The following is a 25,929-nucleotide window of genomic DNA, read 5'->3' on the forward strand; positions in this document are numbered from 1 at the left end:
AGTGCTGGAGTCTCTACGGTCCCAGCATGAGCGGGAAATGGGTGCAAGTGGCCCTCCCTATTTCGATGAGAGACCTCGGAGGGAACAGAAGTGCCCTTGTCTCGGTTGTTTCTGTCCTTTCCAGAGCCAGTGTAGCCACCTCCCCCACAGATAGAGATTGGCCCAGTGTCACTGCATGTTGGCTCCTCGGTCAGTCTGGATTGTAATGGTTCCTACTCTTTCTTCCCTCAGGGCCCCCATGCTGCTTGGGCCTTGTACCAGTCGAAGAAGTGGACAGTCCTGACTCCTGCCAAGTGGGTGGAGGAGACTGGTGTCCCCAGCACCCCACAGGGGCCTACGTAGGACCAGAACCTGGAATGCAGCTCTCCCCGGGGCCGCCAGTGTGTGTGTCTTTTGAAACACCACTTCCCACAATTTAGGCAGAATCCAATATCCCAGAAAGACTATATATATATATATTTTTTTTTTTAAAAGAGACAGAGAAAATTGGTATTTATTTTTCTATTATAGCCATATTTATATATTTATGCACTTGTAAATAAATGTATATGTTTTATAATTCTGGAGAGACATAAGGAATCCTACCTGTTGAGGTTGGAGAGGGAAAATAAAGAAGCCGCCACCTAACAGGAGTCACCCAGGAAAGCACCGCACAGGCTGGCACGGGACAGACTCCTAACCTGGGGCCTCTGCAGTGGCAGACGAGGCTGCTGGAGGCCCACAGATAAGCTGGCAAGAGGAAGGATCCCAGGCACAAGGTTCATCACAACCACGAGGTTGAAAAGCAAGAGTCACAGTATCACAGCCTGGAGACACCCACGCAGATGGCTGGATCCGGTGCTACTGGAAGCATTTTCCTAAGATGCCCATGAGAACAGACCAAGATGTGTACAGCACTACGAGCATTAAAAACCTTCCAGAATCAATAATCCGTGGCAACATATCTCTGTAAAAACAAACACTGTAACTTCTAAATAAATGTTTAGTCTTCCCTGTAACCTTCGACTGAGTCATGTGTGAGTCAGCATTTTCTTCAGGTGTTAGAATTCAGTCTCTGAGTATTTGAAGAAGATACCCACTTACAATATTTTCAGGTCCTTCAGAAATGAGATCTGGAAAAGGTAGCAAATGTTTCTCTTTTTTGTTTTTTAAAACAGTGAATGTCAGTTGTGCTTGGATTCATACAGAACACATTACCGTTTAGTCCACAAGGGAACCGTTGTACAACAGACCAGGAAAAACAGATTCACCAACTGGACTTGAGATGGAGTTTAGGTCATATTGAAGACATAAAACGAATCTTTTTTATATAGGTGTGTGTTGTGTTGAAGACCAAATATTTTCTCCAAAATACTACAGCTAAGTGCTGTGCCGCACATGGACATACGGTGCGTGATAAATTCACTTGGTGACTTCCCTTCTTTCCAAAGATACACCAACATTGCCAGAGTAGTTGACTCACTAGTTTAAAATCAACATTTACATACTGTTGTCCAACCAAAGGATCAACCATAGATTCTTTTTTTAATTGAAATTTTAAAATCTTTATATGTGGAAGTGGAACTAGATGGAGACTGATGCTTGCAAATGAAAACCTTACTACACTTTTGAGTTTTGGGGCTGGAGAGGGTGGCGGGAGGGGCGCTGTATTTTCTAGATGTCAGTAAAATTGAGTTACAGATGAAATGCCACTTGAGACAATCTCATTAAGTGGGGGCCAGACCCTGGCTTCTAAACACAAAGAATTCGATAAACAGGGTCCTAGGGAAGCCCCGGGCATTGAGTCACTCTGACTGTTTAGGGCAAGTGCATCCTCTGCTGGCCAAAATAAGTATAGCACCTGCTATTCCTCAGACTTCTGCATCCTTTTTCCATCAACAGCTCAACTCAGAGAGAACTTGTGGAAATGCAGCGTGGTTTTCAGGAAAGCAGTATTTTTAAAATATTTTTAAAAAGAAGGACTGTAAGGAACAGGTAAATGATAGGAAATGAGAAGCAGAGCAGGGAAGAGAAGAGAAAAAATAAGATACTGTGATTTCAGACAACCTGGCATCATGGCCCAGAGCTCACTTCTGAAGTGGGTAGGGCTGAGGCTCTCAGTCATTGCTTTGCTATCCAGAGGCCTCCCAATCTGAGCTGTAACTCGCCTTCTAGCCACACTGGTTTTTTACATTTTTTCCTTTGTTTTTTTCTCCTTGATGATCTAAGGTAGTTGAAAAATGAATTTTGGTGAACTTTTCTGAAGTGATATGTGAAACATCTGCTTTCTGCACAGCACTGGAATCATAGCACTCAATGGCTTTAGCTCTAAAGAAATGTTTAGCGCATGGCTCACAGACCTCCCTCAGTGGGGAGCCGGCTGTGGTAGGACAGGCTGGCTGGCAGGCATGAGCAACTCCTTGACTGAAGTTGTGACAGAGGGGGCTGGACTCTGCGGTTCCCTTTTCTTCTAATGCTGAGATTGATCATCGGCGATACCGTGGATGAGAGTTCAGAACAGCCAAGTTATATGAACAATTGACCCACAAGTAACTCAGTGTAGGCTGATTTTTGGCCTCACCCTCAGAGGTGAGGCTGCTCCTCTGGGAGCACAGCAGGAGGCAAGAAAGTGTGCCAGGAGCAGGACAGCTTCCCAGCCACCCACCCATGCCACACCTTGCTGGTCTACTTGGGTTTGAAGCTTAACTTCCCAAAGATTCAGGTGCTCTAACTTAACTACAGATTTAAGACTAAGCCTGGAATCAAGTTGAAATGAACCTAAAGCTATCAACGTATTTTGTCCAATTCAAAATAAAGTAATTGAGTGTTAACTGTCTTGTCAATTCCGCAAACATGTGGAATGAAGCCCTGAATATTGCAGAATTAACTAGTGATTTAGTCTAGCTCAGTTTGGGAATAATTATCCCGATTAGTTTTCCTCTCAGTTGAAATGCGCAGCGAATCCTGACGTGGCTCTTCCATAGACTCTAGGTTCATTCTTGCTGCAATCAGAATCAGAATTTCAGAATGGGAAGGAATCCATTCTACCAATCCTTCATTTGTCAGGTAATGAGGCCCAGGAAGATAACATAACTTCTCCTGATTCTCTTACCAAGGGGATGATATCGCCTCTAGACCTTTCTCAGAGACCAGCCACTCTCTCTAGGTAGCTGCTGCTTGCAGCCGCCAGCCCCTACGAAGGCCCCCGTAACCCTCCCCTGAGATTTACACCCTGTTCAGCCCCCTCCCACATCACATAGGGTCAGCCTGTGACCCATATGACAATAGTGACGGTATGTCACTTCTGGGTTTGGGCTGTAAAAGACTGTGGCTCTTGTGTGCGTCATTCTCTCTTGCTCTCTCCCTCACTCTTGGATCACTTGCTCTGGGAGAAGTCATGTCCCGAGAAGCCCTATGGAGAGGCCCACATGGCGAGGAACTGAAGCCCTGCCTAATGGCCAAGGGAGTGAATTTGTTAGTAGCCCCTCCAGCTCCAGCCAAGCTTCAGAAGGCTGCAGCCCCAGCTCCTAGTGTGACTGCAACTCCACGAGAGACCCTGAGCCAGAACACCCGGCCAAGCTGTCCCCAGATGCCTGGACCTCAGAAACCCTCTCACTCCTGGCTCAGACCATAAGTTTGTTGTTTCAAGCTAAGTTTGGGGGTAATTTTTTACCACAATAAATAAGACACTCAGGGCTGTGACTTGCATATTTTAAAAAATACTCAAAAGGCACACATGGTTTAGGATATACAACAAAGAAAGTGATTGTTTAAAAATAAGTGGGTGCTCTCCAGTAGAGAAGTGACTACATCAGAAATTAATGGTGACAAGTGAAAACAATAAGGTATTCTGACCTCTTAAATAGGAATATGAAGGAATCTTAGGAAAAAAATAGGCCAAGTGGCCACCTCTAAGAATATTCTGATGTACAAAGAAAGCAAGTCCTGTATCTAATTTTGGGGGGCAGATTAGCAGGTTAATCACAGGTGAGGAAGACTTGGCATTGCTGAGTTCCCTTCTATATTTATGCAATGTTCCCTTCTTCACTCACCCTTCTCGGTGACCAGCTTATCCTGGAACAGCCTCAGTGGAGTCGCTCATTAATACAAAGGTCTTAATCTAAAGAGCTATGCTCTGTTACTAACAGGATTCCAAATGTCAGTGAGATTATCCTTCAGTGGTTACAGCCATGAGCTTCAATCAGCACTTACCCCCAAACCAAAAGGATCCTCTTAAATTAGTTTAAAATGTTATGTGTAATCAAAAGTGATGGTGAAAGATGATCTCTAAGGTAAATCTATTTCATTGTCTCCTCATCTATATCAAAACCAGCAAATGGCCCAAGTAAAACCTGAAGAAAATGGCAGAGGACATGAGAAACTATGGGGAAAACTTAGAATTCTGATGGAGTTGCAGAAATCTTTAGAGAAAAGCCTCCTTATTGACTATTTTATTAAGCACACCCCTCTGCTCCACTCAGAACTGAGGAGTCTACAAAAACTGGGCTATCCAAGAAGGCTGGTTATTTTCCTGCTTTCTGTCAACCCAAAGCAAACTGCTCTGCCATATCTGTTTGTATTTCCTGACTCCCGAGCCCTCAAATGACTGCTTTATGAAGTCAACAATGCCAAAACTGAAATTTGCAGTTCTGCTCTAAGATATAGTTGGCAAAATGTCTTTTTCTCCTGCATCCTCTCAGAGAACACTTAATGACATCTAAATTTATTTGCTAAGGATCAAGAAAACAAAGTTTTCTCACGAATTGCTGAATGATAGTTTTTCTTGCCAATGGCTAAAAATTCAGCATACCCCCAAATCGAATTTTCCTAAAACAAAATATATTACAGATGATTTACAGCAATCATGAAACAGCCTTCTGAGACTTCATATTCAATCTAGTAGGTTCGAAACATCTAAAATGATTCAGTTTCATAACAGAGGTTGGGTGCTGCATTCGGTTCTAAGATAACCAAATTGTAGAGAGATTCTTAAAGCTACGTGACTGGATCTGGTTTTAGACTTTCAAACAAGTTAACTTTAAAGTAATAAGATTGTTGGAGGTGACGAGGAGACAGAACTTCAGGTGAGTTATGTCAGAAATCTTGCATGGGTTTGCAAAAACAGCAAACTCAAAGGTCCACGGGCTGCATCTCTTTCTCTCGTGGAGACTGAATGGGGGGGAGGATAAGACCACCTTTCCTACGCAAAAGAGCAATCTCCTCCTTTAAGGCTGAAATCCTTTCCGCCTGGAGTTGGATCAATTCAGTGACCTCCTCTCTTGCCACAACATCTGCTTCCCGAAGGCCCTGGAAGGCATTGCCCTGTTGAAAGAAAACAGCTCCCTGTTGAAGCATCATTTGGCATGTGAAAAACTCCATGCCTTTATACTGTGTATCTGTGATGAGTGCTGGCCTGACAGTCACCCTAAACAGCCACTTCTCCTTAATCTTAGGAGGCTTCAATTCCTCTGCTAAAATCCCACCATTAGAAATGTGTGCCTTTGGACTAATGAACAACTCTTCAAGTGCAAATCCTCTTTGGATGAGTATACTTTAAGCTAGCTATCAGTCATTCATTACCTGGAGAGCTCATCACTGGAATAATAAAAGACAGAGTATGTCTTTCTTTTTCTGTACAGCCCATATTTTGGTTCCCAGAATGAAATCTTCTGTTTCCTCATCTGAGTTATTTCCCTATCCTGCTGAATCCTACTCATGTTTCACACATCACTTTCAGGGAGGCCTTCTTTGCCCCATGGACTAGGTTAGGATTTCCTGCTTTCTGTTTTATTGAAACATTCATTATACATAAACATCACTATAATTTACAGACTATTATATGGTTCAGAATGAACCATATAATATTCATGATATTTGACCATTTTTTAAATCTAAAAGAATGGCAACTTAATATGGCATGACCAAAGTGCTTGTTTGATACCCATCTTTCTTGCTAGATGCTGTCTTTTAGAAACAGGGCCCCATATGACTAAGTCTCACCACTCTGCCAATACCTGCCCTAGTGCTTTCTACATAAGCAGATGCTCAATAACATTCAAATGCATGAATACATCTGTGAAAGGAAACACATAATACTTGTGTGATGCCCACTCTGTGCAAAGTGCTTTGCATATGCTCTGTCATCTAATCCCCAAAACGACTCCGAACTGGGTGGTATCATTCCAGTTTTACAGATAAGGACACTGAGATTCAGGGAGTCATTAACTGGCCAAGTCAAGCTGGAAGCAGGGTTAGAATCAGGTTGCCTGATGCTAAAAGTCCATACTTTTTCCATTACTCCTATGTACTACAGCAGACCTTCATAGTAAGTAAGGGTCACCCAGCACCCTCTGTCTCTTCTCCCTTGCTCACTTTTATTTTAGAGGCCATGAAAGCTAAACACTAACCTTACCCATTTTCTCTTCCAGCTAGAGAGAGCTAAGTGGATATAATCTGAAACTTTCGCTCCTTAATAAAAGGGACAGAAGAGGCTGGTGCATGGATGTGAAACATGGGAGCTGAAGCAGCTGCTGTGTGACTTGGAAGGAAACTTTGGGAAATCACAGAGATACGGGCTCTGGCATCATGGTCCTACAAAACCAAAGCCTGTAGTCATCTCCCTCTAGACTTCTTGTCAAGTGAGAAAAATGACTCCTATTTGTTTAAGCTACTCTCAGTGGGGCTTTTGGTTACTTGTAGCTAAAAGCATGCCTCCTACACCAACTCATGCCGAGTCATTCCAGTGGGTTATTCTGAAGTCACCTCACTTTCCCCCCTTTCTCCTCACCAGACTCAATCAAATTTTGGCTATTCTTACTTTGAAATGACTTTTGACATTTGACACATTTTTGTTGTCACCAGCTATATCCCACTTCATGCCTACATCATTGTAAGAAGCAATGGAGTCAGTCTTGGAGGCAGACAAACCTGAATTTCAAAACTAACATCACCATGCATTAGCTCTGAGAGCTTCAGCAAGTTAGTGAGCTCCTCTGAGCTTTAGAAAGTAGTGTTTTGAGGATTAAATGAGATATCCTATGTGAAGAGGCCATACATGTAAAGATATACTGTGTACAGAGACAGATACTAGTAACTTCCTCTCCCATTCAACTGATCTCCTGCCTCTAAGCTGTTTCCTCTCCAACGTACCTGGACTGATCAAAGCACATCAGCTCAACACATGTTGACTGACTGCTCAATCTGTGAAGGTTTGGGTTAGGTATTAACCTTCTCAAACACTGCCTTGATCCTTCACTCAAAAGTTCTTCAGTGGAAAAAGACCCCTCAACGTTCAAATTCTAGTCTTCTTTCACATCTAATCTTCAACTGTAAGCCTTCCTAATCCTCCTAATTCACTTTTCATGGAATAAACAGCATTATTTCTTACTTTGGGACTTTTGTTTAGACCAATGATTCTTAAACTCTAGTGTGCTTCAGAATCGCCAGGAAGGCTGGTTAATGCAGACTGCTGGGCCCCTCTCCTAGGGCTTCTGAAGCAGTACAACTGGGTTGGGGCCTTAGCACCTGCATTTCAAACAAGTTCCCAGGTGATGCTGATGCTCTTCTTCAGAGGACCAAACTGTTAGAACACCTAGCTTAGACCATTTCCCGGGTGCTGAAAGAAAATATAAAGCAAAGAAGACCAAGAGAAACAACTGGCCTTTTTGCAGGTGATATTGTTAAGTATATAACATAGAGTTTAGAATATGCTATACACATGTTAGGTTCACAGAGGGCAAGACTTGGATTGGGTAAATATTTATTAAGTATTATCCACCACACACAATGTATTAAGTATAATGTTAGGCTGGCTAAATATTATATAATAGCAAGTTGAAACCCACACAAAGTAACAAGCGTTTTAATAAGATAAATGGGTAGATTTCACCATTCAAGATGCCCACTTCAAGTCAAATGAAATAAGCAGATATTGGAAATAGATGTTTGACACCAAATTCAGGGAATATAATGGTGTCATTATTTATACCTAAGTAACCTTACACGTCTCCAGGACCAAAGCAATTCTGTTGATTAGTACGTATATGAGTTCATGGCACCCAAGAGGCGTTCAATAAAGCTAGTCCCTCAGGCCCACTGTAATGTGGCTAACACCAACTCAGTGTCCTCAGGGATGCAGATGGCCTGGAAGTGGTCCAAGATCAAGCAAGGTTTGTTTAAATGCCAGCACTTAACATTCTTGTGAGTAGCTCCCTTTAACAGAGCTTCCTCAATTCTGGAAAAGGGTCTGAAGAAAAAGAACATACCTGCTGATTCTGTAGTGTATTTAACCGAGAATCAAGTTTCTTCTTTTCAGTACACAAATCATTCATCTGATAAAGCTTTCTGGTGTGTTCTTTTGTCTTCATCATCAGTTCCCATCGCATTTGAGCAATCTTTTCCTACCAGGGTAGGAAGATGCAAAATAGATGTAGTGAATAAGAGAAGAAATGAAGAAAAATGAGTGTCTAGATTTGGTCAAAATTGTCAGGCAAATGGAACAATGTGCCCATATGAAAATATAATCAGAAGCCAATAGGAAAATGCAACAGAAACAATTGCATTGGGCCTGGTTTGATAAAAGATAAAAATGTAAGCATGCTCAAGAATAGGAGTAGGTAGAAATAAGATAGATATGGACATCATTGTATTATTGAGGAATGAAATCACTATGCATACGGATTGCTGGTACTCATTACTTAAAAGGAAGGATGATAATTTAAGCAGCTAACTTTTCTATATTGCTCTTTCTCCATCTTTCCCCAGTCTTGGCCCCGGATCCTTAAGGTAGATGGCTTGAATGGTCACACATATGTATAATGGCTTTCTTTTGTTTTCTTATTGCTCCATCAGTTGCTCACTGCAATCTCAAACTTCTGGGCTCAAGTGATCCTCTGCCTAAGCCTCTCAAATAGCTGGGACTACTGGTGTGCAACACCACACACAGCTAATTTTTTTATTTTTTGTAGAGACAGTGTCTCACTATATTGCCCAGGCTTCCAACAAATTATTTTAGATTGCAGATATTATCGCCAACATTCCCTTAATAGGGACCAGTCCCACTGACATTAACACTATTTGCTTCTTTAAAGTACAGTGGTACATGTTGGATTAGAAAAGTTGAGATGGAGCCATTAGACAACACAGCACTAGGAAGCTCTCCTCCTACCCCATCTGCTAATGAGATAAGACAGGAAACTGGAGAAGTCATCATGATTTCGTGGACTTATAAAATCTTTGTGAAAGCTCCTACCACTGAATCAGGCTGGAACAAGGGCATGGCTCATCTCATGGCTCAGGGAACAATATGTAGGCATTAACATCCTCTAAGACTCTGTCAGCCAAACAGTCTGTGACTTGTTACCAAATTTATTACTTAAAGGTGTTTCATCGTTTCCAAATTGGCACAGCATGCAAAAGCCATACAGTAATACAATTCCAGCCTGAGAGGAGAGCCACTCCATTTCTAAAACTGTCAGAGTAGTTATACTTTTTTAAAAAAATTTAGGTTCAGGCATACATGTACAAGTTTGTTACTTAGGTATATTATATAATAGTGAGGTTTGGGTTTCTAGTGGACCCATTACCCAGATAGCAAATGTTGTACCTAGTAGGTAATTTTTCAACCCCCACCCCCACCATCCTCCCCTGGATGCTGGCGTCCCCAGTGTTTATTATTTTCATCTTTATGTCCACATGTACCCATTGTTTAGCTCCCACTTATAAGTGAGAATATGCAGTATTTGATTTTCTGTTTCTGAGTTATTTCATGTAGGATAATGGTCTCCAGCTCCATCTGTGTTGCTGCAAAGGACATGATTTCATATTTTTATGGCTGCATAGTAATCCATGGTATTCTATATACATATATATACATACACACATACACAGCACATTTACCTGAATGCTGTGAGATGATATTTCATTTTCTCATTGTGGTTTTAATTTGCATTTCTCTGATGATTAGTGATGTTGAGCATTTTTAAATATAATTTTTGGCTGCAGAACATTTATACATTAATGTAAGTCTCAAAATGGGACCTCTCCGTAATCTTTCATCCATTTCACATCATATTTATATGCACCCTGGACCCCAAAACCTAGTGCTGGTGCTCCCACTCCAAGATAAACAAGTCCCTCTAACTAAGTGAACAGTAAGGAAGCCGAGACAGGCCTAAGATCCTGGGGCAGCCAAAGGGGACTCGCAGACTGGCTCCAGCTACACAGATGCTTCACGGTACCACTTCCTGCTCCCTGGGATTTCTTGCCTCCAACCAGATTCAACCAAAGATCACCTGCCTTCTCCTCCTTACCTCCCACATCTTCATCTCCTTCGCATTCGCTAGCTCCTTTCGAAGTTTTCTGATCTTCAGTTCTTCAAGTGTTGTATTAACAGAAAGCGTCTGAAGGGCTTCCAAGTTTACCACACGGCCAAACTTGCTGATCATGAGCTGACGGACTGTTTCCTCCATTTCTAAAAGAAGACAGTCACTGGCTCAGGTTGTTCAATGGCTCCCATTGTTATAAATGAACACCAGGAACAATAAAGTTCTAAGGAACTGCTTTTGCAAGACAGTGAAAGACTTTATGTCATCAGTGATTTTTCTTCTGTGATTTTTTTGCCTGCTGCTTTCCTTATTTAAAATGCCCATTCAATATTGTCTTTTCACCTTCTGAATCCTGTATAAAACTGACTCAGGCCGGGCGCGGTGGCTCAAGCCTGTAATCCCAGCACTTTGGGAGGCCGAGACGGGCGGATCACGAGGTCAGGAGATCGAGACCATCCTGGCTAACACGGTGAAACCCCGTCTCTACTAAAAAATACAAAAAAACTAGCCGGGCGAGGTGGCGGGCGCCTGTAGTCCAAGCTACTCGGGAGGCTGAGGCAGGAGAATGGCGTGAACTCGGGGGGCGGAGCTTGCAGTGAGCTGAGATCTGGCCACTGCACTCCAGCCTGGGCAACAGAGCAAGACTCCGTCTCAAAAAAAAAAAAAAAAAAACTGACTCAATGTTCCCAAGTGGCTCACAGACTGATCTGCCCCTCCTCAGACTGTTAACAGGCACCGACTAGATTATGAGCTTGTCAACTTTTTCAAATATGGCACTTCACAGCATCTAGTATTAAGAACAGAGCAGGCACTTCAGAGAAGTCTCCATCTTACTCCAAGTAAATAATGACAGGCCCTTTGGGAATTCAGGAGGCCCTGCATGGTCAGCCTGCCTACCCTGCTTTCTCTTCCCCCTGCGTTCTCATGCCTCTCCTCCTTACCACCCTACTCTAGACACACTGGCCTCCTCTGTGCTTCTCAAACATGCCAGGCTCGCCCCAGCCTCCTTTCCTCCGATCTGAACTGCTCTTCCCCAGAGATCCACATGGCTTGCTCCTCCCAGCCCATTTTCTAAAAGCAAGCTGACACTGGAGCTGTGTCTCAGGGCAGGCTCTTATCCTCTAGCCAGGGAGAACCGCGTTTGATCAGGCGTGCTGCCTTTCCATGGAGCCTGTCCCTGCCCCCGCCGACCTCAGCACTCTTTTTCTCAATCCATGTTTAATTTTTCTTCTTAGCAATTATCTAACATGTCATATCTAACATGCAATATCTTTTACTTCGGTTTTTGTCTTTCCCCAATGTGAGAATACCAGAACACCTCTCCAGGAAAACATAATCTTCCAACAGGACTTTCTCAATGACCAGACTTTCCCCTGAGCAAAGTCTGAAGGCCTTAATATGTAGTGAGATGACTCAATTATTTTATAGTGCAGAAATTAGTATTTGGGCATAACTGTTAGGATTTACGTTTGAATTAGAATAGTACAATTGGCATGGCTGCCATTATGCGCAATCCAGGAGAGGCTATTCACTTTCTATCATATGTGAGTGCTACCCCACGGACATGTATAATGTGGTGGCCATGATAATCAGTGATGCAAATGAAATGATGAATGGATGATGTGCACGTGTGCTGGCCTGTGGCTGCCTGCCTGGCCTCCTCAGTGAGAGCTTTCATTTCCCCTCAGCCCCACCCCTATGCAAGGGGTTGCCCTTGCGCACAGCAGCCTCACATACCAGAATATGTACTCTGATCCTTGCCGGCTCCATTGTGGAGCCAGCCCAATGTCCTACTCCTGAGCTGACGAGGCCAGGTAATGCTCACTAGGGACATAAAGTCTGCTGGAACACTTACTACCCACATTCCCCATGGCCATGGGCTGTGCTCTCCCTAGAATGGAGAGAACTTTCTCCTTCTCACCCTCATGTTCTAGGCTCTCCTCTTCTTCCCCATTGGATCTAGGGACGGAGAAAGGCAACAAGCTAACTGCAGTGTTATTCATCACTTCTAAGCCATATGGTCCAGCCATATATCCCACTTCTGGGCACACATCCAGAAGAAATGGAAGCAGAGACATAAATAGATATTTGTACACTCATGTTCATCACAGTACTATTCACAATAGCCAAAAAGTAGGAAGCAATTCAGCTGCCCATTGACAAATAAATGGGTAAACAAAATGTGGCATGTACATATAATGGAATATTATTTGCCTTAAAAAGGAAGAAAATTCTGACACACGCTACAACATGGATGAACATGAAAGACATTATGCTAAATAGAATAAGCCAGTCACAAAAAGACAAAGACTGTATTATTCTCCTCATTATGAAGTACTTTGAGTAGTCGAGTTCATAGAGACAGAAAGTAGAATGGCAGTTTCCTGGAGTGGAGGGAGAGGAAAATGGGAGTTACTGTTTAGTGGATATGGAGTTCAGGAAGATGAACAGTGTTCTGGAGATGGATGGTGGTGATGGTAGAATAACCATATGAATGTACTTAGTGCCATTGAACTGTCCACTTACAAATGGCTAAAATAATAAATATTATGCTTTATATATTTTACTGCAATTTAAAAAACAAACTTAGAAATTATTAACCCTAAAATAAAAGATTGATAAATTAAAATCACATAGTTATGGTTCATCAAAAGCCACCATAAAACAATCAACAAAGTAAAAAGACAACTCACAGAATTGGAGAAAATATTTGCAAACTATCTATCTGACAAGGGGTTAATAACCAGAATATATATGGAGCCCGAACAACTCTATAGAAAAATATCTACTAACCCAATTTTTAAACGGGCAAAAGATCTGAAGAGATAGTTCTTAAAAGAAGATATACAAATGGCAAACAGGTACATGAAGATGTGCTCAACATTACTGATCATCAGAGAAATGCAAATAAAAACTACAATGAGATATCATCTCACCCCTGTTAAAATGGCTTTTACCCAAAAGACAGGCAGTAACAGATGCTGATGAGGATGTGGAGAAAACGAAACCCTCATCTCACCCCTGTTAAAATGGCTTTTACCCAAAAGACAGGCAGTAACAGATGCTGGTGAGGATGTGGAGAAAACGAAACCCTCATACACTGTTGGTGGGAATGTAAATTAGTACGGCCACTTGGAAGCAGCTTGGAGATTCCTCAAAACACTAAAAGCAGAGCTATCAAATGATCCAGCAGTCCCACTGCCAGATAAATACCCAAAAGAAAGGAAATCAGTACATTGAAGATATACCTACACTCCCATATTTATTGCAACACTATTCCTAATAGCCAAGATTTGGAAGCAACTTAACTGTCCCCCAACAGACAATGGATAAAGAAAATATGGTACATGTAGACAATGGAGTACTATTCAGCCATTAAAAAATAAGATTCAGCTGGGCACAGTGACTCACACCTGTAAGTCTAGGCTTTCTGAGGCTGAGGCAGGCGATTGCTTGAGCCCGGGAATTTGAGACCAGCCTGGGCAACATAGCAAGATCCCATCCCTACAAAAACATGCAAAAAATTACCCAGGCATGGTGGTGTATGCCTGTAGTCCCAGGTACCCAGGAGGTTGAGGCAGAAGGATCACCTGAGCCCAAGAGGTAAAAGGCTGCAGTGAGTCATGATTGCGCTACTGCACTCCAGCCTGGGAGACAAAGTGAGACCCTGTCTCAATGAGAGAAAGATCTTGTCGTTTGCAAGAACATGTATGGAATTGAAGTCATTATATTAAGTGAAATAAGCCAGGAACATAAAGACAAACTTTGCATGCTCTCCCTTATTCATGAGAGCTAAAAATTAAAACAACTGAACTCAGGGAGATAGAGTAGAATGACGGTTACTAGAGTCTGTGAAAGATAGTGGGGGTGGGGGATGTGGGAATGGTTAATGGGTACAAAAATAGTTGGATAGAATAAATAAAATCTGGTATTTGATGGCCCAGCTGCGTTACTATAGTCAATAATAACTTAATTGTACATTTTAAAATAACGAAAAGAGTATCACTGGATTGTTTGTAACACAAAGGATAAATGCTTGAGGTGATGATATCCCATTTACCCTGATGTGATAATTAGACATTGTATCTCTGTATAAAAATATCCCATATATCTTATATATATACCTATTATGTACCCACCAAAAATAAAAGTTGAAAACAAATTTTTAATTATCTTTAAAAAGCCTCCACAAAAGTGAAAACAAAAAACCAAAGGAAGATACTTGAAAAACCCAGAACCAACAAAGGACCAGGATCGAAAACATTAACTCCTGCGTATCAATCTTTAAAAGGCAAACACATCAAGAGAAGAACGAACAAAATACACGAACAGACATTCTATAGAATAGAAAACATTAAAGGCCCAAAGATGTACAAAATGTGCTTAACCTTATTAGTGGTTAGGAAAATGAAATTAAGACCATGAGTTACCACTTTATACTTTCCAGTTTGGCAAAAATTCAAAGTCTAATAAGATTATGTATTTTCAATGATGTATGTAACTCAAAGGAGACTCTTAAGTACCACTGATTGGAGTGTAAATTGATATAATCATTTTGGAAGAGAATGTGACATTATTTTTTAAAGTTAAACACTTATATGCCCTATGACCCAGCTGTTCTACTTTTAGGTATGAAACCCTTATACTTTTAGAAACGCTTGTAAACATATACCATGTACAAGAATTTTCATAGCAGAATTGTCAAAGCAAAAAAACATAAAGCAATTTAAATGTCCACTGTCAGCAGAAGAATGAATAATTTTAGTAGAATCATATGATATATTTTACAACAATGAAGACCACAGCTATACGCTATACCACATCTACTCTTAGGAATATATTAAATGAAACAGTATGTTTCAAAAGGCTACATATGATATAATATTTCTACAAAGTTCTAAAGCAGTATATTATTTAGAAATACATGTAAATATGCTATAACTATTTTTTAATGAAAGGGAATGTTAAACATAAAATTGGGAATAGTGGTTATCTCTGAATATGGGGAGACAGAGAATGGGATGGAAAGAACGCACACAGGTAGATGTTACAGTGTTGGTAATATTATCGTTAATAAGTTGGGTTGGTGGGTTCATTCTGCTGTCACACTCCACTGTTTATATCTATGTTCCACATATCAAGAATTACTAAAGTATTTTAAAAGATAATTATCTTTACACTATACATCTTATATTCTATACATCAATTTTAAGTGGGTTAAAAACCCAAATGCAAAGGGCACTACTAATTAGGAAACTACTGAAAATTATCTTTTTAAATTGACAAAAATTGTATATATTATCATGTGCAACATGCTGTTTTGAAATACATATACATTACGGAATAGCTAGATTGAGCTAATTAACTCATGCATTGCCTCACATGCTTTCCTTTTCTTGTGAGAACACTTAAAATTTACTCTTAGTAATTTTCAATAATATAACACATTGTTATTAACTATAGTAATCATAGTATACAATAGATCTCTTGAAATTGTTCTTTGAATCTCAGTGAAATTTTTTCTTGTGACCAACATCTCCCCAAACGGTACCCCAGCCAACAACCACAGACCCTGGTAACCACCATTCTATTCTGTTTCTATGAGTTTAACTTTGTATACTCTGCATATAAGTGAGGTCATGTGGTATTTTCCTTCTGTGCCTCTTATTTCACTTAACACATTGTCCTCCAAGTTTATCCATGTTATTGCACATAATAGGGTTTCCTTCTTTTTTAAGGCTGAATAGTATTTCATTGTGTACATATACCACATTTACTCTATCCACTCATCTGTTTATGGACACTCAGGTTGATTCTGTGTCTTGGCAATTGCGAATAATACTGCAGTGAACATAGGAGTGCAGATATCTCTTCTGCATACTGATTACTAATTTCATTTCCTTTGGATATATGCCCAGTAGTGGAATCGTTGGACCAAAAAATATCTTAAGGATTTCTTAAGCAAGACACACACACATACACATAGTGCACAAACCATAAATAAGTAGATTGATAAAAACTACTATATTAAGATTTAAAGCATCTGTATCCAAAAGATACACCAGACAAAGTAAAAAAAAAAAAGAAAGAAAGAAAGAAAGATAGCTGGGCATGGTGGCTCATGCCTGTAATTCCAGCACTCTGGGAGGCCAAGGCAGTCAGATCCCCTGAGGTCAGGAGTTCGAGACCAGCCTGGCCACCATGGAGAAATCCTGTCTCTACTAAAAAATACAAAAATTAGCCTGGCGTGGTGGCACGCACCTGTAATCCTAGCTACTTGGAGGCTGAGGGCGGAGAATTTCTTGAGCCCAGGAGCCAGAGGTTGCAGTGAGCCAAGATTGCACCACTGCGAGAGAGGTGAGACTCCAGCCTGGGCAATAGAGTGAGACTCTGTCTCAAAAAAAAAAAAAAAAAAAATGACAAGACAAGTTACAAACTAGAAGAGATTTGCAGTGCATTTCACGGACAAAAAGAACATATTAAGAACTCTCTAAAATCAATTTAAAAACAAAAAGTAGAAATCAAAAATGGGCAAAGGATAGGACAGGCAAGTTACAGAAAAGAAAATAAATAACTGGCAAATAAATGTATCTAAAGATGTTTAACTTCATCAGCAATCAAAAAATGTCTATAAAACCACAATAAAATATAATTTAATATCTCACAGGCTGGCAAAAACATTAAAGTCTGATAATATCAAGTGTTGCTGACAATACGGAGCCTGGGTAATTCTCACACACTGCCAGGGGAGGATAAATTTGTTCAACCACTTTGGGTGCAACTTGGCAATACCCAGGAGAGCTGAAAATGTACATATCCCTCTGTAAACCAGAGATCCAGTACTAGGCTTCACCTTCTCACACATGTGCACAGGGAGATGTGTACAAAAAGGTTTACTGTAATAGTGTCTGTAATAATGAAAAATAAGAAATATCTTAACTATCCATCAATAGGAGGCTAAATAAAATCTTTAATATTCATACAATGGAATACTGTAGCCGTAAAGTGAATGAACTATCTGTAGTTTACGGATAACTCAAAAATTGGTTCAATAAAGTGAACCACAAAATGATATAAATATCATCACAATTAAAAATATGCAAGTTAGGTCTCCATATTGTGTGTGGACTCATCCATACGTGTGTGTGCATACCTAGTGGTGAAGCCCGAGGAAGGAGCAGCAGAATCGCATTAGAAAGAGATGGGGTTTCAATTGTATCTCAACGTTCTCTTTCTTAAGCTGGGTGGCCTTGCACTTGGGTTACTATTGCATTATTCTACATTTTAATCATACGCAAAGAGAAGATGATTCTATGACAAAAGATTTCTCCCTTTAAAATACAAAAGCGAACTTTTCATGCCATCAGGAGAAACGGTGAGTAGGGAGAGGTCATGGTGTTCTTGTTTCCCTTCTCAGTGGTTTTGAGTCTGCAATTACTGTTTTCACTGTTGGAGACAGTCGCCTGGATAATTCCCTTTATTACCAATAAACCTTACTAGCAAGGCCGTGGGCTTCGATACTCACTATGTATGGTTTTTGTCATTTCTCTCTTTTCTCGGATGAGCTGTTTACGTCTCTCTCTCCATTCTTTGTTAAGTTTTTGCTGCTTGGAATTTTCTTCCTGGAGCTCATGGATTCGTTCTTGCAGCCGTTTCAAGGTGTGGTTAGAGAAGACCAAAGTACCAGAAAGATCGCTAGGTATTTCCCCAAATACCACATACTCTATCTACAAGCATAAAACAAATCAAAAGCAAATAGAGAAAAACACAGATTTTGTATATGGCAACAAAAAGCATAAGAGGCACACTTCCTTCTCTGCCCCTTGTTTAGCTCCTTGCCTTTGGGCTTCTCCATCTTCCTCACTGAGTAACAGTGGCCAGGCAAACAGAAAGATGCTGTCAGATAGAAAGCCACATCACATCTCTGTGGGGATAGCAAATCCTCCCACACAGATCATGCCTATTATCTACTGCATAATGATGTGACAAACGTTTCAGGGCTGGCATACTAGGCAAACCACTACACTGAGCTCATCCAGTTTGGGTCAGGTTACACAAAACACATATAAGGCTGATCTTGTTGTTGTTGTTGTTTTCCTAAAATACAGCTTTTTCTCTTAGCCTGACAAAACAGAATACAATGAGCCTTTTCTCTTAATGATATGTATTCCTGCAATTTAATATAAGTTGAAATTCAAATAGAAATGAACAAGAAAAGTAAAAAAGAGAAAATATTTTCCTTTTGTCTTGACCTCCCTCACCAATGAGTAGAGACTAAGCGAAGGTCATTTTAGCATGATTAGTCCATGTATAGATAAAGATGGTGTGACAAGTGATATGGGTATAAGAGCCAAGATTTCACCCTCTGAGCCATTCCATTCTTAAATCATAGGCTCCTCGCTTCTCTAGACTTGAAATGACTGATTTCCAAAGTGCTAATGGGCAATAGGGAAATATGCATGTTTTGATGTTACTCTTTTATAGCAATCTCACAGTGGATAAGACAAGTGTAGGTGTCATTCTACAGGTGGAATTCTCAACAAAGAACCGCGATTCTTCCTATTAGTGAACTACAAATCTTTCTCTGAAAAGTTTCAGTATGATGACGCTTCTCAGACAGGATGGAGCAGCCTCCCCAGATGCATCACCTGGTGGAGCTTGAGCGGAATCACAACCAGCAGTTCATTCAGTCGCTGCTGCTTCTCTCGTTGATAAGCCTCCAGGGCCTCCTCCGCTGCATTCAGATTAGTTGCCACAATTTTCACCTGTAGAAAGCCCCATGTCGTGAAATGGTGACAAGACTCAATGAACATACATCTAAAGATGGTGAATGAAGACATCCTGGGAGGAAATAAAGTATGAGCAGAATCTGCTTCGTTGGGCTGTGATTAAGTGCATGATCCCAGTTTGCAACTCAGGAATGCGTATTATTTTCTTTCTGCCAAGTTATGATCCATGTCACTCTTTCAATCATTTCTATGACTCCAGAGTTATAAAATTGTGTGAGTAAGTGCCCAGAAAACACGTCCTCATCTCCCTTTTATTTTGCGCATGAAAAGCAGCCCATCACCATGGAATGTCTTTGACAGAATGGTGGGAGTCTTTTTGGTCATAATGACTTCAACAAACTTCATTGCTTTAAAGCAATGAAACTGCTAACTATAGTATTCTAAAGCACATTCTCCATGTCCTAGAAAACCTGAAAGTATTCCAAATCATTTCCTATTCACAACACGAGAAATAATACATCAAAAATATTTCTGAACATGAATGAAGGTAAGTGATGTTGCTCTAGACAAGAGTACCTAAGAGGGAAAGTGAGCAGATTAAGGCAGAAATTGATCAATATTATACCAGACGTGTAGCTTGGTGGTCTCCAACATGGGATGCATGCACCCCAGAGGATAACCAAAAATCATCTATTGGGGTATAAACTGAAAATGTCAGAATTTCTATTTCTATTTATTTTTATCTCCTTCTATTTAATTTCTGGTTTTTGTGGATGTTTCCTACTGTACAAAATATATAATAGTTCATAAATACAATTTATAAATACATATACATTTATTGTATGGGGAGGGGCTCCATTTTCATTTTTTTTACTTATAGAGTAAACTCATCAGAAAAGTCTGGAGACCAATGACTGAGATAAAGTAAGTCCAATTATCAAAAAAGCAATGTCCCCCACCACAATTTAGGGAGAAAAAAACCTGGCCTTAGCATTTGAAATGTTTCTTTTCTGAGAAGTCCTAATACTGTCATTACTACGAAAAGGCAATATTGTAGCTAGGAGGATGTGTAGCATTTTGAGAGGATAAATAAGTAGACAGATCGCCATACCTTTTTTGACAATGTATCATATTCCTTTTTGAGGTTATCAACAACTTTCTTTTCTTCAACTAAAGCCTCCTCAATGTCCAGCCTTTTCTCTCGAAGTTGAAGGGTGAGCTCAAAAAGAGCCACATCACAATCTGCCAAGAGGATTAAAATAAAAACCAGCCTCATTTGTTATGGAATGTGGTAGTACTAAAACTGTGAACTTTGGAGATTCAGAATCAATAATGTCTATTTATGGATCCACTCTAGCCAGCTTTTAAGACACTTACGGCTTAATTGTTCCAGGTTGAAATTATTAGCAGTATTAATAACCATAATAATAATAATAGTGTTGACGTTGTGAGCAGTACTCTGAAGCAGGCTTTGTGCTAAGCCCTCTATGTACATTATCTCACTCAAGGCTCATAGATCCTGCAAGGCAGAAACTATTGTTCCCATATATAGGTGAATACCTTAAGTCTCAGAGGGGTGACATAACTGGTACATAACAGAATGGGATTCAAGTGCATTATCTCTCTATTCTTTCCACAGTATCGCACTAAGAGCCACCTTTGTCTACCAAGTAATAGAGAATGTAGAAATGGAATACTAAAATGGAATTCAGGAAGTTTAGACCTAGCCCTAGTGCTATCACCACACTAACTCTGAGTCATTGCTCAAGGCATTTAATTATCCTGCTAAAAAGTAGTGAGTCGGCATTAGAAGGTTTGTATGCTCTATTTCACTCGTAAATATTATGATTTTTAAAGACCATTGTATTCAAAAGTAAAACAAGATCAAAATTTTATCTGAAATTAAACTTTTAAAATTTAATTAAAACTTCATTTGAAATGTCTAGAAAGACAAATTACAGATCCCAAAACGTCTTTTTTCTCTACTGAACCATTCATCTATTGAAACTGTAAGAAATTGGTCTGGCTGCTCCAGATAGGTTTCACCAGTGAAAACAGTAAATGTAAAGTGCTAAGCATTTCCAGGAGACTAGTCAAAATGCCCTTACAAAACAGATTTGCAACACAAAAATTTGAATAGGTTTGTCAAAAAAGGAGATTACTCTAAAATATATATGTACATTACAGTCTGGCATTTCTCTATAAAATTAAACTTGCTACACAATTTATAATTCTGAATCAACTGTCAATTGTCTGCATATTATTTGTCACTCATAAATGGCTGCCTAAGAGAACAGATAATAAATCACCCAGAGAGCCCCCAAAAGTATTCATTAACGTTTTCCCTGACCATACTATTGGAAATAGCAACGTTCCTCTCCACCCTCACTCCTGCACTCCCTTCATTTCTTTTCCCATAGCATGTACCATCCTCTAAGATTCCATTTAATTGGCTTATTATATTTATTGTCTTCCTCCACTAGACTATAAGCTCCATGAGGATGGAGGTGTTTGTTTTATACTTTGATGTATCCCTAGCATCAGATAAGTGCCTGGCACATAGTAGAAGTTGAATATTGTTGAATTAAGAAATAAACATCCTAGCTGGGCGCGGTGGCTCATGCCTGTAATCCCAGTACTTCGGGAGACTTAGGTGGGTGGATCATGAGGTCAGGAGATCGAGATCATCCTGGCTAACACGGCGAAATCCCGTCTGTACTAAAAAAAATACAAAAAATTAGGCGGGTGTGGTGGTGGGCATCTGTAGTCCCAACTACTCGGGAGGCTGAGGCAGGAGAAAGCTTGAACCTGGGAGGTGGAGGTTGCAGTGAGCCAAGATCGCACCACTGCACTCCAGCCTGGGCAACAGAGCTAAACTCTGTCTTACATAAATAAATAAATAAATATTCTTATACTTTAAAAAAGGTATTCATTAGATTCTATTCATACATTTTAAACTATCCTTTTTTTTGAATTATCAGAGAACAGAGAAACCAAAAAAGGGCCTTCTCAGTATTGCCAATCAATATTCACACTTCACAGAGAACACATGGTTTTATCTAACTTACTTGTTGGGCAAATAGAATCATCAAAAACCTCATCTTCAGATTCAGACTCATCCTCATCACTCTCCAAGCTAGATTCTTCTTCACTTGATTCCTCACTCTCCACATCTTCATCTACAGAAAGAGGAGGGCATTGTTAACAAAGAAGCTTCTATATTCAACTAAATACTAGATTTTTAAAGTAAACTATTTTTCAATGAGTTAGTCACTAGCAAAATAACTCAATATAAGAGTTTAAAATGGTTCAGGACACAAAGAACACAAACCCAAATGCCTGCAGAAGGTTGTGCGGTTACTATCAATGCAAGTCAGAGGGGGTTGAGATCAAGCTGCCAAGCTGTAGATACACACAGTCAGTAAAATAGACGCACAATTCCTAACTCATAAGATGCTCTAAAATCAGAAAAAAAATTTTTTTCCTTTTTTTCTTTTTTCTTTTTTCTTTTGAGACAGGATCTGGCTTTGTTGCCCAGACTGTAGTGCAGTGATGTAATCTCAGCTCACTGCAACCTTCACCTCCTGGGCTCAAGCAATCCTCCCACCTCAGCCTTCTGCGTAGCTGGACTACAGGCACACACCATTATGCTCAGCTAATTTTTGTTTTTTGTTTGTTTGTTTTGTAGAAACAGGGTTTCGCCATGTTTCCCAGGCTGATCTTGAACTTCTGAGCTCAAGGGATCTGTACAACTGGGCCTCACAAAGTGCTGGGGTTACAGGCTTGAGCCACTGGGCCTGGCCCTGAAAAGATTTTCGTAAGTTATCTGACATGAAGTAATGATCTTTATAGTCTTTATTTAACTTGGTATGAATATTCAAGTTTTGCTGCAGAAGCACTAAGATGTTTGATTTTGGGATTCTGTACCAGAACTTGCTACTGGTATCATGTTGACAAAGACTTTCTCCTTTGACCCAACTTGAGCCAGGCTTCTCTGAGTCCTTTCTCTGACTAGTTCCTGACCTTCAGCTGTGTCCTTAACCTATTTAGTCCAATTCTAGCAAGAATCCTGCAAGTTAGTTTGGAAAAAATTCCCCACCCTTGATATCTGATGAAATGCCTCATCACTCAACCCTTATCACCTGGCTTGCCCTCCACAAAAAGTCCTATTAAAACAGTCTAGTGAAGAATTACCCTACTTCTTAGTAATTTTCCATCCACTGACCCCCACTCTGTTCCTTGGCTATAAATCTCCACTCGTCCTTGTTGTATTCAGAGTTCAGCCCTATCTCTCTTCCCTGCTACAAAACCGCATTATAGTAGGCCCCCTGAATAAAGTCTGCCTTATTGTTTTTAATAAATGTCAGGAATGATTTCTTTATAATATCACATATAATATCTTCAGAAATATTTCTGAACACAAAAATACATCTGTCCCCAAGTGTTTCGGATAAGGGGTTGTAGACCTTTCCACTCCAACCTGCCCCACTTTCTTTTAAAACACCTTGAGGCCATCTGTGAACTACAGGTCACCAATTTACAATTTATAAATACAGCTAAACATGGTGTGCAAAACAAACATAAGAAGACTCTGAAAAAAATGGAAAGAAAGTAGAGCAACTATGTGCCTTAGAACCTGAAGGAACAACACTGTGGCGAGTTCCCTGGATATTCTTTTAGCCTCATCTATCTCAGACTTGGAGAAGAGTAAGTTGGCAGCCTAGAAACACCAACAGATCTATAGATACGGAAAGCCTTAACAAACGCTTGCTGTCTCTAGCCAAAGGACCAGGAAAGGGGCGGCCTAGAAGGAGAGAAAACTTTTAGACAGTAACTATTCTATTCCAACCAAACACCACAAAAAACTCTGGTACAATCCCCAACTAAATCAGCAAAGGTTAAGTGGGGAGGCTAGACATCCACCCTCACAGGGCTGTAGTTAGGTGTCCCAACACTCCCACTGGATGGTGTTAGAGAAGGCCAAGTAGGGAGCCAGTACATTTATTCATGCTGGCTGGTAACCAGCCTCGCCCCCACCCTCAAGATGCCTGTGGAGGCCATGTGATAGCCTGGACTTCCACTCCCAAGGTCAGTAATAAGGTACTCTCCCCTCTCCCCTCAGGGAGAGAAGAACATTAATAGAGAGTCAGGACTTTCATCATCATCAATAAGTACTCACCATCCCCACCATGTTGATCATAGAAACTACACGTGGAGCTGGAACTCACAGTCATATATAGCAGTATCAAAGAGGTCCCCCATCCCTTGGGTGATAATGAAGTCTGAATGGGGAATATAGACTTCTACCTCCATCAATAGTAAGGAGACTCCCATCCCTTTCCTTGTCAGATTAGTGTTTGAGAAATTTGAGTAAAACAGAAAATTTAAATAAGATACAAAGTCTCATAATATCATATGAAAGTTTTTAGGATTCAATTAAAAGTCACTTATATCTGATATGGTTTGGATCTGTGTTCCCACCAAATCTCATGTTGAACTGTAATCCCCAGTGTTGGAGGAAGGACCTGTTGGGAGGTGACTGGATCATCGGGGAGGAGTCCCCTGAATGGTTTAGCACCATCCCCCCAGCGCTGTTCCCACGACAGTGAGTGAGAGTGAGTGAGTCATCACGAGAGCTGGTTGTTTAAAAAGTGTGGTGTGTAGTGCATCCTCTCTCACTCTCTTGGTCCTGTGCCTGCCATATAAGATGACTGCTCCTATTTTGGCTTCTGCTATGAGTTAAAGCTCCCTAAGGCCTCCCTAGAAGCAGGTGCTGCCATGCTTCCTTTATAGCCTGTGGAACCATAAGCTAATTAAACCTCTTTTCTTGCAACTTACCCAATATCAGGTATTTCTTTATAGCAATGCAAGAATGGACTAATGCAATCTCCAACTGGGTGAAAATAGAAAATCAATAGCTGTCAACACTAAGATGACAGAGATATTAGAATTATCTGATAAAGTATTTAAAACAGCCATGATAAAAATGCTTCCATGAGCAAAATTTGAACATGCTTAAAGGAAATGAAAAAATTCAAAGCCTCAGCAAATAAATAGAAATTATAAAGAACTAAGTGAAAATTTAAGAACTGAAAAATACAATAACCAAGTGATACGGTCTGGCTCTGTGTCCCCACTGAAATCTCATCTTGAATTATACTCCCATAATGCCCACATGTTGTGGGAGGGACCCTGTGGGAAATAATTTGAATCATGGGGGCGGTTTCCCCTACACTGTTCTCATAGTAGTGAGTAAGTCTCATGAGATCTGACGGTTTTATCAGGGGTTTCCGCTTTTGCATCTTTCTCATTGTCTCTCGCCACCACCATGTAAGAAGTGCCTTTCCCCTCCTGCCATGATTCTGAGGTATCCCCAGCCATGTGGAACTGTAAGTCCAATTAAACTTCTTTTTCTTCCCAGTCTTGTGTATGTCTTTGTCAGCAGGGTGAAAATGGACTACTTTAGTAAATTGGTACCAGTAGAGTGGGGCACTACTGAAGATACCCAAAAATATGGAAGCGACTTTGGAACTGGGTAACAGGCAGAGGTTGCAACAGTTTGGAGGGCTCAGAAGAAGACAGGAAAATGTGGGAAAGTTTGGAACTTCCTAGACACTTGTTGAATGACTTTGACCAAAAGCCTGATAGTGATATGGACAATAAGGTCCAGGCTGAGGTGGTCTCAGATGGAGATGAGAAACTTGTTGGGAACTGGAGCAAAGGAGACTTTTGTTATGTGTTAGCAAAGAGACTGGGGGCATTTGGCCCCTGCCCTAGAGATTTGTGGAACTTTGAACTTTGAGACAGCTGATTTAAGGTGTCTGGCGGAATAAATTTCTAAGCAACAAAACATTCAAGAAGTGACTGGGGTACCGTTAAAGGCATTCAGTTTTGTT

General features: G+C 40.5%; 2 protein-coding genes across 2 annotated transcripts in view; one reads left to right on the forward strand and one right to left on the reverse strand.

The window, feature by feature from the left end:
- The window catches only part of BOC (BOC cell adhesion associated, oncogene regulated), a 79,428-nt gene extending 78,959 nt beyond the window's left edge, over window positions 1–469 (forward strand). The window contains exon 20 of the mRNA XM_011940575.1: window positions 232–469. Within this exon, the coding sequence (XP_011795965.1) occupies window positions 232–419 (188 nt within the window). The 3' untranslated portion in view covers window positions 420–469. The remainder of the gene's footprint in view (window positions 1–231) is intronic.
- A 6-nt stretch (window positions 470–475) lies between these two features.
- The window catches only part of CFAP44 (cilia and flagella associated protein 44), a 150,807-nt gene continuing 125,353 nt past the window's right edge, over window positions 476–25,929 (reverse strand). Inside the window, exons 29-35 of the mRNA XM_011940574.1 lie at window positions 22,102–22,212; window positions 20,145–20,275; window positions 18,953–19,069; window positions 17,830–18,031; window positions 10,290–10,450; window positions 8,244–8,378; window positions 476–5,301 (exon numbers count right to left, since the gene is read on the reverse strand). Of these exons, the coding sequence (XP_011795964.1) occupies window positions 5,110–5,301; window positions 8,244–8,378; window positions 10,290–10,450; window positions 17,830–18,031; window positions 18,953–19,069; window positions 20,145–20,275; window positions 22,102–22,212 (1,049 nt within the window). The 3' untranslated portion in view covers window positions 476–5,109. The remainder of the gene's footprint in view (window positions 5,302–8,243; window positions 8,379–10,289; window positions 10,451–17,829; window positions 18,032–18,952; window positions 19,070–20,144; window positions 20,276–22,101; window positions 22,213–25,929) is intronic.

Source organism: Colobus angolensis, unplaced genomic scaffold (assembly GCF_000951035.1).
Source record: "Colobus angolensis palliatus isolate OR3802 unplaced genomic scaffold, Cang.pa_1.0 Scaffold190, whole genome shotgun sequence".
Lineage (NCBI taxonomy): Eukaryota > Metazoa > Chordata > Mammalia > Primates > Cercopithecidae > Colobus > Colobus angolensis.